The 17,634-nt window shown below is 50.2% G+C and overlaps 1 protein-coding gene across 1 annotated transcript in view; it reads left to right on the top strand.

Annotated features, from left to right (window-relative positions):
- The window catches only part of LOC8038343 (neuronal PAS domain-containing protein 4), a 105,885-nt gene extending 88,805 nt beyond the window's left edge, over nt 1-17,080 (top strand). Inside the window, exons 7-10 of the mRNA XM_042288583.1 lie at nt 1,404-1,588; nt 12,766-12,872; nt 14,698-14,851; nt 16,045-17,080. Coding sequence (XP_042144517.1) covers nt 1,404-1,588; nt 12,766-12,872; nt 14,698-14,851; nt 16,045-17,080 — 1,482 coding nt within the window. The remainder of the gene's footprint in view (nt 1-1,403; nt 1,589-12,765; nt 12,873-14,697; nt 14,852-16,044) is intronic.
- Nucleotides 17,081-17,634: the final 554 nt, after the last annotated feature.

Here is a 17,634-nt window from a genome sequence, read left to right on the forward strand (position 1 = left end):
AAAATGAGTATGCTGGCGTTTTTTTTTTTTTTTTTCATACTAAACTGCACTAGTTTTTGAGTCTTTTACGCTGGTTGTGTACAGGAGATCAACCTTTTGGCGATGCGGCTTCCCGTAAGAACGACAATGTGCAGGGTGTGCGTAGGAAAACGTTGCCCCGTTTCTGCGTACAGCGTACAGCGTGACGAATAAACACTCCGCACAAATCTGAAGTTACGCCTCAAGGTCCCTAGCCGTGCGATCGTGGTATATGTTTCGAGGACAGGTCTATACCTGTTTATGAAAAGAGCGAACTTAAAATAAATGAAAAATATATGTCAATACTATGCATGTCCAAGCTATGTCCAAGAGACGAACAGTGTCTGTTTGTCTGCTAGCTAATGACATGTTCCCATTGAACTTAGTAAAACAAATTCGGTTGCAACTTTTGATCAAAGCTAACGTTGTGCCTTGCACCTTCCGCATCTTGCCAGCCATCTGCGACATCGGTCTTTTTGGGAAGTGCCTAAAGCGGCCAAAGCAATGCCCAATAGTTTCGCATGCCTACGATTCCGGCCACTTATAATGCCATTTCAGCCGCCCTGCATGTTCGACGTGACTATAAGCGGAGCGTACCTTATTGTGTTCGACGTCGAAACGGAAACCGAACGAGAATGGGGCTCGGCGTAATCGACGAGGCGCGCGGGAGGGCATGCCTGGTATGTCCTGAAGATGGCTCTTCCCCTGTTTATTGACACACGAGGAGGTTAGGGGGCGCGACGGAGAGAAGGGGACCGATTTGTGCCTCGAAATTGAGATCCTTTTGTTGTCGGCGCTGGGAACGAAACAATTTCCCCTTCCTTTTGGTCGCTTCGCATACGCACGTGGGATGAGCTGGCAGGTCTCCCGGTCTGCCAGACATAGAGCTGCGGTAGACCTGCGCTGCTGTCCGTGTCTGTGCGTACTGGGCTGCGTTCCGCTTGGTCGGACCAACGATGAGGTTTTTTTCCATCTGTCTCACCGTGGCTGGCATCGTTTCGTTTCTGACTTTTCCCAGACGCTCGAAGAGGAGGCTTGTCCCTGATTGATATCGATGATGAAATGAAAGCTCTCTAGAACTCGGTGAGAATGTGTATACTGTCGTTGTCGACGAAGAATGGGAACTGGCGTTGGGAGTTTTCCCGCGTAAAACCTGATTCTCGGAAGAAGAAAGAAATATTGATCGGGTAGACGCTGTGATAAGGCGTTCGCGGGTCAATTGAACAACGAATGTCTTGATTTTATGAAATATAAATCGGTCTTGACGCTTTTAGATCTCGTGTAGACGTTCCACAAAAAATAGTGTCGCCAGTGACAACGGCGAGTTCTGGAGAGGAAGCAGCAGCCATGATGACACAGTGTGCTGGTATTCTTCCGCCACGCAGGTCGTACTGGTGCAGGGGCACTTCGCGTCCTACCTGCCGCTGTGCAGTCGCAACGAGCCCGTGTTCCTGGCCACGTGTACACCTGTCGCCATGCCCGAGACCCGAGAGTGCGTCGTCCAGGGATCTACGTCAGTCTTCACCTCCATCCACTCTATGGACATGAAGTTCCTACACCTTGACCGCAAGTGAGTAGCACATTAATTTGTTTTTATTTAGCAGGTTGGTATTGGATTGATGCACGCATATGCGACGGTTCCAGCTTTTATTTTAAACGAGGGCGAAAAAATCTCGTGATACTGGAAGCATGTTTCTACGATGAATCGACAATGAGCTCAGGATTGAGCTCCAGTATGCCCGCTGAACTAAGACACGAGGTCCGGGACATGAACGCCCTGGTACTATGGAGGCATCTCTGAACCAAGCAACGGACCTTAAACTCTGGACTAAGGTGTGGGTCAAATACCAAGCCTTGGTCCAGAGTATACTGTGGACCTAGATTATGGTCTGGACCATGCTTCTAAAACTTCCTCCTGGTCCCTCTGTCCTTGCCGTCTCCAGCTCTATAATATGTCAGTATACTGTGGACCTAGATTATGGTCTGGACCATGCTTCTAAAACTTCTTCCTGGTCCCTCTGTCCTTGCCGTCTTCAGCTCTATAATATGTCAGCCACACGCCATCAACACGTGCGCGTAGATAAAGTTAAGCATTTTGCTTCTCATCAGATAGTTGTTACCTGTTAAGATGGCTGAATTTCCGAAAACAATACTCGCTCACTCGGCCGGTCGCAGGCTTCACGACGAAAAGCCGCGGATATGGCACCAGAACGTCCACAAATGCTGAATAGCGTGAAGCGGTGCCTTTCGTGTTTTTATTAATATTTATTTTAAGGTTTTTTTTTAGGCTATCTTCGCTAAGATTGGGTACTAGTACAGATGTTATTCGGCCTATCGTCCGGGTTGTTTAATATGATAGCTGTTATTATTTCGTGGTGCTGAAATCCTGGAACCGCTGAGCATATACAGCATAACACTTGCTTGTGAAACGTAAAGCGCGTCGACGACATCCTGTAGTTTTACTCTCAATCCTATAGATCATTCCAATATTCGCCTTTTACGCGCTTGCCATCATTGTTCTATAAGGCTGTAACGCGTTCTGCAGCAAGATGTCCGTCCTTGTCCGTTCTTTTTGCTTATTCTTTCTGTAACAAGTCAGCATGCACAGTAGGTGTTTTCTTTCCCCGGAAGATCACGTAGCGCACGTATCCACACTCCAGTGACTCTATATTTTCTTACCTGCGTGCTAAGCGCTGAAAAGGTCTACACTCATCGCCAGCCTCTGAGTGGCTACAAGGCTGGACGCCGAACACCACAGAGCCAGACGAAACAGTCAGCGTCGAAACGCCCTTTGAATTAGTTCTCGAAAGGGGTCTCCTAAATCACCACACATCCGCAACATCCTTCAAGAATGTATGCCCTCATGGGTGGTCCTCCCGATACAAACCTACCCTTCAACAACTAAACTAAAAAGAAACGCACGGAATCGATGGACGCAATCGGCCGCGTGAATGCGTAATGAGCGATTCGGCGCCGCTGATTCGCGCGCCGGTCAAATTGGTCCTCGCATATCTCGCACGCGCCCCGTTCTTGCCCACAGATGCGTTCTGCATGCCCAAGAGGCCCTTCCCCCGCTATTCTGGGCCGCGGCGCAGAGAGCGGCCAGGCGTCTCTGCTGGCAGCGACCCTTTGTTCTCGTTATAGGAAACCGTTTCATTTGGAAGTTTGCAGCATGCAGCAGCAGCATCGGTTGGCCTATATATCTTCGCCACAAGCAGGACTTCAATACCACCGTCACGTTCGGAGGAGGGCTCCCTTGCAGCAGGAAGTCCCGTGAGCGGGAGAAGGGTCTCACGAGGGACACGCATGTGTACCGTGTTCGAAAGCGCGGGGGGAATAGGAGGGCCACAGCACGATCTGCTGACCGACTGGACCGGCCCTCGGGCCATCGTCCAATTAAGGCGGGAAGGGGCGAAGCTCCATACGGACGTGGATGTGTTTGGCGGTAAAGAGCCTACAATCGGCCATCATGGCGTCGTGGAAGCGTTTCTTCGGCTCTTATTCCGAGCTCTGCGTGTATATACGTACGTGCTTGGACACCCGTGAAGAACTGCTATAGATAGACCATGGGTGAAATTTGAGAGGAAGTGCGCTTTAGGGCCAAGCATGTGCTTGATGTGAGCTGAAGCTAGTGGGTCCTGGCTAATGATGGCGGTGTGCTGGGGAAAGGCTCAACTGCGTGATGTACGTTAAAGACCCCGGGCTAGCAGTGGTAGACTGCACTAACTAATTTTCTCACCTACGGCGAAGACACCAAACACCCATTGGGGCCGATTAATTTGCCGGTGTCTAAGCGTACAATTAACATAAATATTACCTGTGTCGTGTTTAGAACGCTAAGCTGCTTTTTATGAGCCCATCTGCGAAGCTCCGCCTCTTAAAACTACGGAAATGTGCGATCGTGTTTCGCTCTCGTGTGTTGCAGCTTTTGTGAGTTCGCTCGCCTTTTCTATAGTTCAGCATACACAGTTAAGCTCTAAGGGAGATGTACTATTCAAGAACAGAGCAACCGATTTGCGCTATTCTTATAGTGTCAGATGATCATTTGATGTCAAATGATTGTGAACGTCCCGACCAGCTAAGACGACGAGGGTCGGGAACAAATCTCTGTCGCCCGGCTTGGGCGATAGAAACGGAGATAAAATCTATAAGGATGCAAAGGAAAGCGAAAGAAAGAACACCTCACAAATATGGCGTGCCCAAAGAAAAAAATGCAGCGGCGTCATAATTCAGCCGTCTAATGTCGAGGTCTATTGTGGAACAATATCATAAAGGCACCAGAAGCAACTTTGTGTGGTAATACCGCAGGGAGGTAACTTTTCGGTTAGACAAAAAGGACTGCGGCAATGCTTTCAAGCACGCTCCCTCACGGCCTAGTAGAAACATATATATGTGCCGATGAGAAAGTCGAACACTGGTGTGTTATATCCGAGCGTACCTAACTTTTTTTATTCATAATATAATTATTATTCCCTAGTATAGCGTATGTATGTAGTGCACCTATGGAACTGCCCAGATATTACTTAAGCACCTCCCATAACACCTGAAGCTCCCTATCGTTTTTAAGTGAACCGAGTAGTGCTTTAGCCCTTTGTTTTCTTTTTGTGATTTCATCGTGATTTGGGAGACAAGTTGTTCCGGCACCCTTGCGATGGCCCAATTTTACTGTAGTAACTGACAACCTAAAAAGCTCAGCGTTCGGCGTATTCTGTCCATGCTACATGCTTCAAAATTCGTTTTTCTTTTTCGAACGTTTTTATTAGCTAATGTCGCAGCCTCATTGGCAATGGAGCCATAATAAGAGGCACGCAAGATTCTACGCGCCCTGCTTCCCTTGAGTTGTCGGTCAATGCACGCCAACGAAGGGCAAACACTGATTGGAAACATTCCGAATACACACCGCTAGGTGTGTTGTTTTTGTTTTTTTTTCATTAGTGGGCGTCATTATTTAGCGGTCAAAGAACTTTGTTGGCGAACAAACAGTACTTCTGAATATTCGCGCGGAACCTCGGTTGCCATGCAGCCACGTTTCAAAAGCTATAGTCTAGCCCACCCTGTATGCAATATGCTTTGTTTGGGCGCCAGTTCGGCAACCGTGGGCATGCCGTAGCAATGCTTGCCTGTCAGATGATCTAATTCTGCTCACGTCAGCAGCATGGATGGCGGAGCCAGCAGAGGCCGTGCTTGCGAACGTCATTAGGAAGTATTCAGGTGTCCTCGTCAGCAGGAAATGTGGGTAAAACGAGGTATCGTGTGTTGTGAACAGCTCTGATGGCGCAAAAGGGAATCCAAACAAAAGCTTGCTTCGGCAGCACGCTCTTGACCACGGAGCACACAGCTATGGCCGCCAACGTCTGGCAACCCCTATGATCCTCGCTTCGCGTCTTTGTATCTGATACACGAATACTCGACTCTGCACCTCAGCGCGGCTACGCTTGGTTCAACTAAAGAGTCGTCGACTCACTTAAAAAGAAAAAAAAAAAAAGATTGGCAGGATCCTCCCACCGTGGAGGAAAACGAGACTAAAGATGGCCACGCTTGACCGCGATCTGACCACTCTCTGGGATGAGAGGCTCTATAGAAGAAAGCCGATGGACATTGACAAACGAGCCATGCATGTTGTCTACAGAGACGCGCACAAGAGGAAGCCATGGAGTGGAACACATGGCGAGCTGGCGTTTTACAGCTTGGCTCTAATCAAGAACAGACTCGGAAAAAAAAAAAAACGGGGGCGAGGGGATGGCGAACCTATAATGGGCCGCCTGGACTCCAGCGCGATTATACTCTGCCTCCGGCACGTCCCGAGTTGCTAGCTTCGTTTACCGTCATTCCCTTTAGTGCGTGTAACGTCTAGGCTACGTGGCATCTTCGCTTCGCGTGAAATGTGCAAGAGCCGCTTTCGAGCTTCGTTTCTTCAAGATGAATTGGGTCGGAGCGTATTCTCGTCAGACTGTTTTGTAACCTGAACCAGCAGGTCGTATCCGACCATCCGCAGTTTTCCTTGGCGAATATGTGATAGAATGATTGTTTGGTGAAAGTAGCCTCCCAGATGACGCCATGTAACGTTTCAATCTTAGCCCCTGACAGGAGGCCTGAGACGCGAGCCATCTGGACCCATGGTCGTGCCTCGTTCACCTGCCCCGTGACTCCACTACTGCAAGATGCAGGCGGATTAGTCAAATATGTGAGCTAAGAGCTCACATATTTCACTAACCGTCGGAAAAAAAAAAAAAGCTCGAGGTACACCTAAGTACTTATTATGAGTTGTGAATGCGAAAGCAGGCAAGCCGCTCGTCCGCTCCCTTTTTCGTCTGCTGCGTACTTTTCGTCGCCGGTCAGCGCGCGTGCTCCCCTGGTGACCTTGGACGCTCCGTGTCGACGGCGCGCTGATGGACACGCAGCGCCATGGGGTGAGCGGTCGTGGAAACTGACGAGCACAGCGGCCAATGGGAGCCCCGTCATCGCGTGCCAGCCAATGAAACCGAAGGCGAAATCCATCAGCATTACTTTGCTCCTATTGGGATCGCAGAAACTAGGTACCGTTTTCACGCTTCAAACTGATGACGTCAGCTCGCTCCATAAGACGAATGATGTTTTTGCATAAAAAAAAAAGGGTGCACGATATGTACTTTTGATATCGTCGCCGAAACTTTAAAACATGAGTCGGAAACTGCTCTTTGTGGTACGCTCTTGGTAAAATTAGGATGACACAAGGTCACGTCGGGATTAGCTAGCAACTTAAAATTTGTGGAAACAAGCATGCGAACCAGAACAACAAACACATGTTCGTTGTAACAGTATATCTCTATAAGGCGAACAGTATAACTCTATTAGAGATATACTATAAAGAACAGTATATAGAGAGTTTTAGTAGATCGTGTTTTCGGATCACACTATTTGTAGCGGGATCTCGCGTTGCCACTTCGGTGCGTGCTTTGAAGCGCGCGACCGTAGAGGTAGCCGGCATTTGAAAACGATCTACTAAAACTCCCTTATCTCTATTAGGCGAACGTGTCTTTGTATATAAGCGCGCAAAGCAAACTCTCGGACGCTCCTTTTTTTTCTTTTCTTTTTGTTATACTGGGGATGAAACGTCTTGTCACGTTTTGAACCCAGACAGACACACACTAATACGTGTTTTGCGCGTGTCTCTGCGTAAGTGCGCGTTCTAATATAACGACGCACTCAGATATCTCGTCACGTTTTGAACCCAGACAAACACACACTTACACGCTGTTTTCTTTTTTGCGTGTTTGTGCGTAAGCGCGCGTTCTAATATAACGACGCACCGAAACAAGACACACGGGATGGTTACGGCACGCGGCATTTTACCACCGCGCGCTGGCCGGTTGTTCGAAACGGGTCAGGCCGCTCGCCAGTTCTTTCCAACTTATTTTTGGCGCGCGATGACCGCACTCCGAGAGCGTGCGCGAAGGCGCGAGAAAGGAATCTATCGACCTGTAATCGCGCTAGTACAACGAACGCGCGGTGAATTTTCGACGAGCTTCGATCGATGTGGTTGGCACTTTCTTGAGAGGTCGAACGGTTCGACGGCGAAGTTTTATTTCCCGAGCCAGCGACGAGCCAAGAAAGCCTTCCTCGTTTTCGTGATCAACGCGCTCAGAGTCACTGTCGGCTTAAGTAAGGCGGGGCGGAGCCTAGAGGGTCCTCAGCGCCACTTCGTTTCTTAAACTGTCAATGACCATAGGCATCGGACTCGACGAGCCGGTCGCGTTCGTAAATCTGGATAGGGTTTGAAAATGCGATGCCGCGTCCCACCTTTAAGGTTGGACCGCGGGCAGCGCTACGAATCATCTCCCAGCCTATCCCAGCGCTGAGATCGCAACCACGTGACCGTCTGGCCGGGCGGAGCGCGAGGTCAAGTGGTCATGCGCTCGCTGTACCGGATTGGCTGGGAGACGGTTTCGTAGAGTCGCCTTCGATCCGTCTTAGGAGTGGCACGGAGTGCAGGACACGATGCTAGGTAATTACACAAATTGGCCTCTAGTGCGGGCACCGCCATTCTTTCGGGGGAGGAGAAGGGAGTCATCGAAAAAGCGAGGGAAAAGAAAATAACAAAGAAAAAAAAAAAGACGATAGAACCGAAACGATAACGCTTTCGCAGTCTCGCCGAAAACAACAACAACAACAAAACAGAAGAAAAAAAACAGACGAAGCCTAAAACAGGACAAACGAACGCAACAGAATGAAAAGTGGCGGAGCGAATGAGCAGCCAATCTAAATGCAGGGTTACCCGGATGTGCGGGTTCCTTCGCTGCTTGCTTGCTTGCGCTTGCTGTGGCGGTTGCTGCCGAACAACACGCGGCGTGTTTGCTAAAGTATGCTAAAAGCGCGTGCGCCTTCTGTCCGAAGAAGGAGTTCGTCCCTCGCGGTCCGCCGACCGCCGGAGCTGTGACTAACGCAATTAAAGCGCCGCCGCCGTAAAACCCGGCGCTTGAAACGTTGCCAAACGCCGCGAGAGGAATTTTTGCGCTTTCGAGATGCCTTTGGACGGGGCCTGGGTTTACCTCAGTCCGCCGAGTTGTTGTGCACGGACCTTGTGCAGCCAGGGGTTCCTGACGTCATTTTTGGTTTCTTTGCGTATTTTTTTTTTGTCCCTCTTTTTTATATTATAACCCGCCAGCCGTGGTGTTCCGGTATGTTTGTTGCTCGGTTGGTGTACGTTATGTTACAGTGGAGGGAAGAGTCGAGATTTATGCGATGACGGAAGCGTATCTTTTGCAACGCAACACGCATATGCATTGCCGCAAAACCCGGAACCATGGCAGACCTTGGCGTCGGCGTTAGAATTTACCTAAAGCATAAAATAAAAATAATGAAAAAGCGAAACGAGAACTTACCTCTAGCGCAGGTTCGTCGTCCGTGTTGTTACACGTCAACGGATACGGCATCTATACATACCGGTATATGAGTCCGCTCGGTGGTTGAACGATTTAGCCCGTCCACTCCCCTCTTTCTTTCATATTCTGTAACATCAACCGTTGACAGGATTTCGATTTGACGGGTAAAGGGCGGTCTAGACCAAAGAGGGATGCGGGTGCTATAGGGCCGGAACGCGGTTTTAAAATTTTCGGGGCATGTTGAGGCTCGAAAATGCACGAGGTTGTGTTTAAACGCAAACAAAAACGGCGCAAAAAACTAGTCTGTTTTTTGTTGGTTTTATGTCTATTAAAAACGAAGATGATCAGGTTGCGTCTTCAAGCGAGTTATTTGGACATCTTTCGATGGCATTACACTCTTCATGGCGCCGGTGCATCTACTTGCAGAGCCAATCGCTCTGATCTGCAGGGCATGACGTGAGTGTGAGAAATCTCGTGCTCGCTATCGCATCGCACGCTTCACTTCTACGTATAGTACGCACTCCGAAAAGTTGACAAGGCGGTGGAAGCTACGTGCTGGTCGGACCAGTATAGACCGTCGGTCTTGCACCACGTGATCACACTTCCTGCGTGTCAACACCACCTAGGATATTAAGAGCCTGCGAACATCCTCATCTACCTTCGTGAAACGTCATCAACTCAGCAATCGGTCCCGAGCTCGACGTCAGGCGTCCTTCGACGCGTTCATTGGACACGAAGATGAGCCGAACGCCGAAGCAGCGCTCGCCTCCAATCTGTGTGTGCGCTTGATCAAGCTGTGATCACGCCCAAATGCTAGTGCGCGGGCTTTACATGTTCTAGATGCTGGCCCGTGTGCTCAGTGTTTGAGTGGTGCCAGATAGATTCTAGAGGCATCAAACCTTAGAAAAGCCCTTGCGGTCCCGCGGCAGAGCCACCGTGTGGAACCACTTTCAGCCCAAGTAGTACTTCTTGCAGCCCAAGTTGTACCACCTATGCAGTCAAAGTTGCACCCCTTGCAATCCAAGTGAAACTCCTTGCAACCGAGGTGGTACTCCTGGCAATTTTCGCATGTAAGTTTGGAAGCACCGCATATCTTAAAATCGGTAATTTACGGCTCGATGGCTTTGTTCTTCAAATCATAACTCTATTTCGCGAATAGACAAGAACAAACGCAGCGGCAGTAGCGCCTGGGCCTTCACATTAAGCCAATCTCGCCCCATTACAGCCTTCAATTTCGCACCGGAGGTGAGGACAGAACCCGCAACGTTAATTCCCCCACTAATCGCTTCGTGGGCCGAATCATAGAAGCGGGGCCACACCTGTACCATCTAACGACGTGGGATCGCGGGTGCGGCCGCAGAACCATTTACATGTACCCGCGGCCGTAATATGGATGCCACGCCTTGTTGACTATTAGGGCGTGCATATAGAGCTGCACCGTCTATATAAAAACCAGTGCGGCACTGGTTCGACCCCCGAAACCGATAATTAAAATGGGTCCGAACAGGGTCGTTACGCCTAATGTATACGGAACGGGGGGGGGGGGGGGGGGACAGCGATGAGACGCCAAGTGATATCTAGGGGTGTGTCGATCGCACCCACTAAACGCTTCTTTCTCCTTCCAAACGGTGCTACTGTGGGGCAGATATTTAAAGCCTTCATCCGCTTCTTGTAATAATATGACCCGTGATATTTTTGTTTAAAGGGCTGGGTAGTTTTAATTCGAAAACATTAAGTGTCCCATGGAGCGAAGCCGGCGTCGTCTGTAACCATCTGTAGCAGCGAAACGGCAGTTAAATTCCCACTGGTCAAAAGCACAGCAACACAGATGCTTCTTTACGGAAGCCAGCGGGGCGCTCAAGGTCGAAGCGGACGCGTCTCAGAAATAGAACACAAAGAAAAGCACAGCAACGCAGATGCATCGTCAGGGAAGCCGTGGAGCCGACGGGGTTCGACGCGCATGCGCAATGGGGGAGTGTGATGTCACCGCCGGAGCGCCGTGTGAAAAAAGGAAGACCTGGCGCGCTGCTTGTAGGAGTGCGCTGCGTGTACGAATGCTTTCGCATTCCTGCTCGTATCACTTATTATACCCCCTTTCACTCTGTGTCCGCAACTGCAGCCGACGCTCGCGTCTTCTTCGTGTTTTTTGGTATCACCGTCTAAACCAATGGCGCGCAGAAGCGCAGGATCACGGCGCATTCGCAGTGCGTGATATGGTTCAGCCGGTGATATATGGTACAAAAACGACGAGTGCCGTGACGATGCGCTTTTGGAGCTGTTTCATCGGCTCCATCGTATCTATATAGCGTCGGCTGTCGTCGGACTTGGAGTGAAACGGAGCAGACATACAGTCCGTCACAGGTTAAGAATTCGGTACATGCTAAAATAGCTACATGTTCCAATCTTAGAAACGTAACGAAAACGCGTTCCTTTCCAACCACTATAGGAGCTTGTAAAGGGAATCGCGTTCAAGGTCTAGAAGGACCGAGGAACGAGCTTTCGTTCCTGTTTTTTTTGGAGGAACGCGTATACAATAACTGCTCAAAATGCATCCTTCCCCTCTCGGCCCATTCGTCCTCCAGAAGGCACCTGATGCATACGATCCAACCGCTACTTCCACGGCGGCTGCGCGTTCTCGACGTTGTACCCCCCTTAGAGTCTCCAATCGGAACAGATTAAAAAAACGGCAATCCTCCGGGGTTTATCTCCCTATCTCGGTGCATCGTTGGGCCTGCCTCCCTGCGCGTGCCACCTTCGTATAAGCGTACACTATCGAGAATCCAAGAGGCATACAATTCTTTTCTAAGAATGCAGTGCAGCAAAATCCGATTACGTTTTACAATCTGCCAGAAAAAAACAAAAGAAAAAAAACTAAACAAGACGTTTTTATAACCGAGATGGCTCGTGGTCGACGATCGCGCTCGAGAATGCATATACAAAGCGAAGCGGTCCGATAATTGACTCTTAATCCGTGTATGCTAAGATGCCGTCAAGATGCATCGATCTCAACTAGGGCTTCGGACAAAAAAGAAAAACAAAGTATAAGACTGTGATCTTATAAGCGTGCGTTCGTTGGACCAGCGTGTTCGCGACCTTCGATAAAGCATCCCGCAGCGAGTTTGCTTCGTGGATCAGACAGCAACGACAGTGCTTGCAGGCGTACCACATACAATGTTTCGCTCGAGTGTTGACAAACTGCCAAAAGCAAAGCGTGTATGTGAACGAGAGGCACTCGCCGAAATGACCCAGATAACTATGCTGTGCATTACAAATATTTCTTTGTGTTGCCCTGTTCTGCTGGCGTGCGTCATCCACGGTAAATATCTCGGAAGCATCAACTAATTTAGTAGAATAAGGCACATTACGGCACGAGAAAAAAAGAAAAACGTGACGAACACAGTGCCTATATTACTCTAGTTCATACCCAGTAGATCCTTTTCAAAAGTCCGTCAAGCAACTTTGGCGTTCGCCAATGTTAGGTGGCGCAAAGTACCGCCAGTTACAAAGGGTATAGCCATTAACATCCATCCATTCATAGACCGAACGCTGACCTACACCTTCGTGTCGAAGACGTGCTCAGAGTATGTGGTCTAGCAGTGGCAGAGAGGCGTTGGCGCCGACTTTTGAAAAAGGCTTATTTAGATGAATGCGTGCTAGTTCCTCTCATCAACGGTCGCCTCTTGTATTTTTACCCTTCCAGTCCCAGACGATCAACAGTTTTCGATAACTGTGATACCGCCCAAAAACGATGAAGCTGTATTGTGACCGTGTTGGCCAACGAACTCTGAATTCGGGTTGTTCAGATCACGCTTCATGTTATCGCAGCAGTAGAAGCATTAGTTAGCAACGGTTTTTGACCCCTCGGATGTTTCTCCCCTGTCCCCAGCGGCGAGTTCCACCTGGGGTACCAAAAGTCGAGCCTGCAGAGCATCTCCTGGTACGAACTGGTTCATTGGGAACACCTCCGGGAGGCCCAGTCCAAGCACAGACTCAGTGAGTTCCTCTTGCCGTTCTCTTCTCACCAGGCAAACCCCCGAAAGTTGATTGCTCTAAAGCCGTACTGCCTCACTGTGCGAGTTAATTACGTCCATTGCAAGTCCTGTTTGCACACTTTCGGCGCGGGCTCCTCTGTGTTTCGAGTCCTGCCACACATACAATGTGTTTCATTTAAAGCTTAAAAAATTTTCCCAAAAGAAAAAGAGAAAGCCGTGAAAGCTACATTAATGCGGTTTGTGCGGGTGACTTCTGCGGCCGGGGAAATATAATGTAGTGTGCTAATCGTCGCGATAAGTCAAATAATGAACTAAAATTTGTTGATAAACTTTTTAATTAGTGAAGAGACACATGGTTTCAATTAGGAGCTTGCTGAGCGTCACTAAATCAATAATTTTTAGAAAGACTTTAAGCGCTTGAAAAGCGAGAGTGCGCTAAGGTTACCGCTTGTGGAACAGGCACAAGGCTGGCTACATACTCTGTCTCACCTTAGCATGGACAAACTGCGAAGGCTCTGCAAGCGCGAGCGGCTAGCCTTGGTTGCATTGACTGGAGCACTCGCTGCACGATCGCTCGTGCAGCCGCCGAGGCTTCATCCAAAGCAACTAGCTCACGCTTTTAGCATGCGTGGCTAACGATAGTCCACGCTAAGGTGAGCGGCGAGATGTTTCGGTGGCGCCCTCGTTCGGTTACCTTTCGTGACGTCATTACCTTGTGAACAATAAGTTAGATGGTGTTTCTAATGGGCATGGCAGAAGCCTGAAATCATAACGCTCTCAAAGCAACACTGCCAACACCGTCAAAATTGAAGTTCTTACATTCCTCTTATTTCCGTCGATGAAACATCCTTTGCTGACGTCATAGTCAGCGTTCGGCCAATTGTGGTAGGCCGACCACAGCGACGCTTTCGATTGCTCACGGCGTCGTCAATAGTACGCTTCCACTCTTTACAAAAATCACAATCCACACGAGCCAGAAAGTGCGCGTGCATAACACACTAACGCAGCAATGACCGCGCCCTCATGCGCTTTTTAAGAAAAAGCGTATAATAATAGACAAAAAAAAAAAAAAAACGCGCGGGGAGTTATCGCACAGAGCCTTGCTCCTGTTGCAAGAGCGGTAACTTTAGCGCTCCACCGTGCTCCAAGTCCTTCTAATATTGACTGATTTAGTGGTTTTCGATGACCCTCAGGAAGGTTCTAATTACTGTAGTACCGTATGTTTATTTTAGTCATTAAAATGTTAATCAAGATATTTTGGTTAATTCGCAGACTGATCGTTATTAGACCGCTATACTATGCCCCCCCCCCCCCCCCCCCCCCCATTGACTGTATAACTCACCTTCACAAAAGCGCACTAGTGTACCCTGTATGTATATATATATACACACATACACGTTTGGAAGCAGACACACTTCAAAAGTGGGCCACCGTGGGTGAAACACGCTTTGTTGGAGCACCCGTCTGGCAGCCGTCGGCATGTCTACACTAGAGAGTTTTAGTAGATCGTGTTTTCACGCCACGCTAATCGTATAGCGGGAGCTCGCGCCGCCATTCGATGCATGCTCTGAGGCGCGCGCTCGTAGCGGTAGCGGACCTTTGAAACCGATCTACTAAAACTCCCTACTATCAGACGTTCCACAGACACCAACAGCAAGATGGCGGTACCCAGAGGGAGAACTTGTAAACGGGCTCGAAACAACTACCCATCTCTATCTCCCTGTTTACAAGAACGGGTCTCCATAAGACTGGATGCCATGACAAATAAGATGGAGATGACTTTTGAAGCGCAGTGAGAGGTGACATTGTTCGCGCGTCCCTTGCAGTCACGCAGTCGGAGCAGGAGCGGTCCTGCATCTTACTGGTGCGGCTGCAGACCAGCCGGTCGGGGTGGCTCTGGGTGCACGCAGTGCTCCAAGTCAAGGACGGTTCGGACAGCTCCCAGCAGCCCGTCATCGTGTGCACCAACCAAGTGCTCAGGTGAGCGCAGACCATTGCTCGAGCATGCCTGGTCATATCCTCCGTCTGGCTGAGAGACACGCGAAATTGAAGTACGTCCCTGGATCAGCTTTCTAGAGCGTTCGGTTGTATGCCTTACTACGCTGTTCTCAGGAGCTGGTGAGAAGGGCGAGGGAAGGAATCATTTTTTTTTTCTTTGGCTCCTAGGCTAGGTGGCGCAAGCTACCACCCGTTATAAAAGGTACAGACATTAGCATCCATTCATCCCTCCATTCGAGAACAGTGTGGCAAGGTGGCTCAAGCTACCGCCCGGCACTAAAGGTTTACTCACTACCATGGGGGGAGTGTAGCCAGAGAAGGCGGATCCTACCAATTCTGATGGAATTCTCCCAAAAGTCAGGCAACCCTGCTCCTTCCCCTTTGACCTGCCTGGAGCAGTGGCTAGCATTCAATAGAACGACCTCACCAGACAGTTTGACTACGCCACCGCTGACGCAATGCACCGCAGAAACTTCAGTCTTCTTGCGCGTGCGGCATCCTCGCTGGAGCTCTGCGCATGCACTGCAGGGCACGATAAGGAACGAGCCTGTCTCGGGCACATTCACCTCACTCCTAAGAACTAAAGTTTTGGCGGCTTCACGCATGCGCCAAACGCTTGGTGAAATCGGACTATTTGTCGTTTTATTGAAGTATGCGGGTCGAAACTTTTATACAAAGTGCAGGATGAACAATCATTTGATACTGGAAGCGCCACGCAAAGGCGGCACACGATATCGACAAGCACTGCCGCATTTGTGCGGCCGGTGTTAGAAGGTCGCCGCTCACAAAGGTGCATCTCTTGAAGTGCAGGAACAAGTCGCGAGATGCGTGATAACTGCAGCCGCGTAAACAGGGCACGTAGAGTAATAACGTGAAATATCTGATATGTGCCCGTTAGCGAACTGAAAGTGAAATACACGCCATGAAATGAAGGATAGCAAGGGGCGGGCAGACGAATGCCGCTAATTTAAAACTAAAAAGCTGCGACGATGTTTTTTTTTTTTTTTTATGAAGTGTATAAACTGTTAGTAAGCTATTAGTTTAACAAGGTTGCCTTTACCACCTCGTATATGAACAATATTTCCATCGTTGGATGGCAATTAACTCACAATGCCCGTCGCATCAGCTCTATCAAGAGTTCCCTAACCTTCCTTGTTGTTGTTTTTTACCCGCAGCGAGCGGGAAGCGGCGGTGATGCGGGCCAACTCGTGGCTCTACCAGTACTACTCCCTCCACTCCAAGATGCACTACGGGCTCGCTTACGAGGCCACCCGGCTGCCCGCCTACTACCCCGCCACCGTGATGCCGTATCCTCCACCCCGGGAACAGCCCCAGGCGCCCCTTCCCCACTCGCCTTACCCGCTACCGCATCACCTCAACGGAACACCCGTGCCCCAACACCCACATCACCCAGGAGTTCTCCAGTACGGAGGACCACCGCACGGCGGACTACCCTACAGCAGCATTGCTGCCGGCAGCCCAACCTCGCCGGACCGCAAATGGGGCTCCGCAACAGGAAGCCTGAAGCGCTCCGTGTCCCCCTGTCCTGGCAGTCCTCCGGTCCCCAAGGCGCCCAGACCCAGCTATGGCGCCTTTGCGGAACTGGCGCCCCTCTTGCCTTCTGGATACTATGGTGGGCCGGGCCAAGTCCTTGCCGCAGCGGCACCGGTGCCCGCTGCATTTCGTGCCCCTACGAAACTTCCAGATGACCGGTTGGCCGACGTGGAACAGTCGTTGACGCCGACCAACACCGAAGACGTGTCCCAGATGATCGCCGGCGGAGCGGGCTATCTGCGTCCCACCTACGTGTCCCTGGACGACCCCGAAGTGGCCAAGGCGGCGCGAAGCGTGGCTCCGTACCCTTCAGCGTTGGAACCGCCCGCCTACTACCCGCGCTACCTGGAGCTCAGTCTGACCCTGGAACTCGCCGACGGCAAGGAGCAGTACGCGGCGGCCGCGCAGAGCTCGGCAGATCTTCGCGAAGGGTTCCTGTACCACCGAGGCGCCTTCGCGCCTCCGAGACTGTCCTGCGATGAGGAGCACAGGCCTGTGGAGATGGACGTGCCCATGGCCGGAGTACCGCACCATTACTGGCACCGACCAGCTTCGGGAGGCTGCAGCCTCAGCTCGGGTGCGGAAGTGGCTGCCGCTTGCCACGCCTCTCAAAGTGTCAGGAACATGGCTGAAGAGACGGCCTCTGTCGAGTCCTGACCGAGTAAGTCCCATGAAAGACGTTTCAGCCTATTTAACAAATGTAAGCTATACACTTATAACCGTCATTGGAACGTGTCCCGTAAATGCAGCATATCCACAGGAAGTGTGTGAATGCCACAACCACCTTATGTCACCTTAGACCATGCTGCACTTTCTGTAACAAGACCTCAGCTGTCCGATGTTGATGTCGAAATTCTTTATTACGGTTTCATTAAGATTTTTCTGAAAGAACACTTCCGCTTGGTGCGGGCAAGAAGATACAGCGCAGGGCACAACGTTCCTCACACAGCTTGAGGCTCCACTGTAAACTTTTCAGTCTTCAAGCAAGTCGGGCACAACATAAACAAAATCTCCACCATTATTTTTTTTTTTTAAATGCGGAGGCCAGTGTCCAAAAAGTCAGCCTATGGCATCGGCAGGCCGTCTCTTTGGAGAGCAGTAATAATAAACCATTTGCTTCTTCTGTTCCAGATGAAGCTGGAATCCGCGAGGCGGAGAAGTCTGCAGCCTGAAGACGGCGGCGGCAGTATGGCATATTGTCAGCGGAGAAC

Source organism: Ixodes scapularis, unplaced genomic scaffold, assembly GCF_016920785.2.
Source record: "Ixodes scapularis isolate PalLabHiFi unplaced genomic scaffold, ASM1692078v2 PGA_scaffold10__122_contigs__length_95168666, whole genome shotgun sequence".
NCBI lineage: Eukaryota > Metazoa > Arthropoda > Arachnida > Ixodida > Ixodidae > Ixodes > Ixodes scapularis.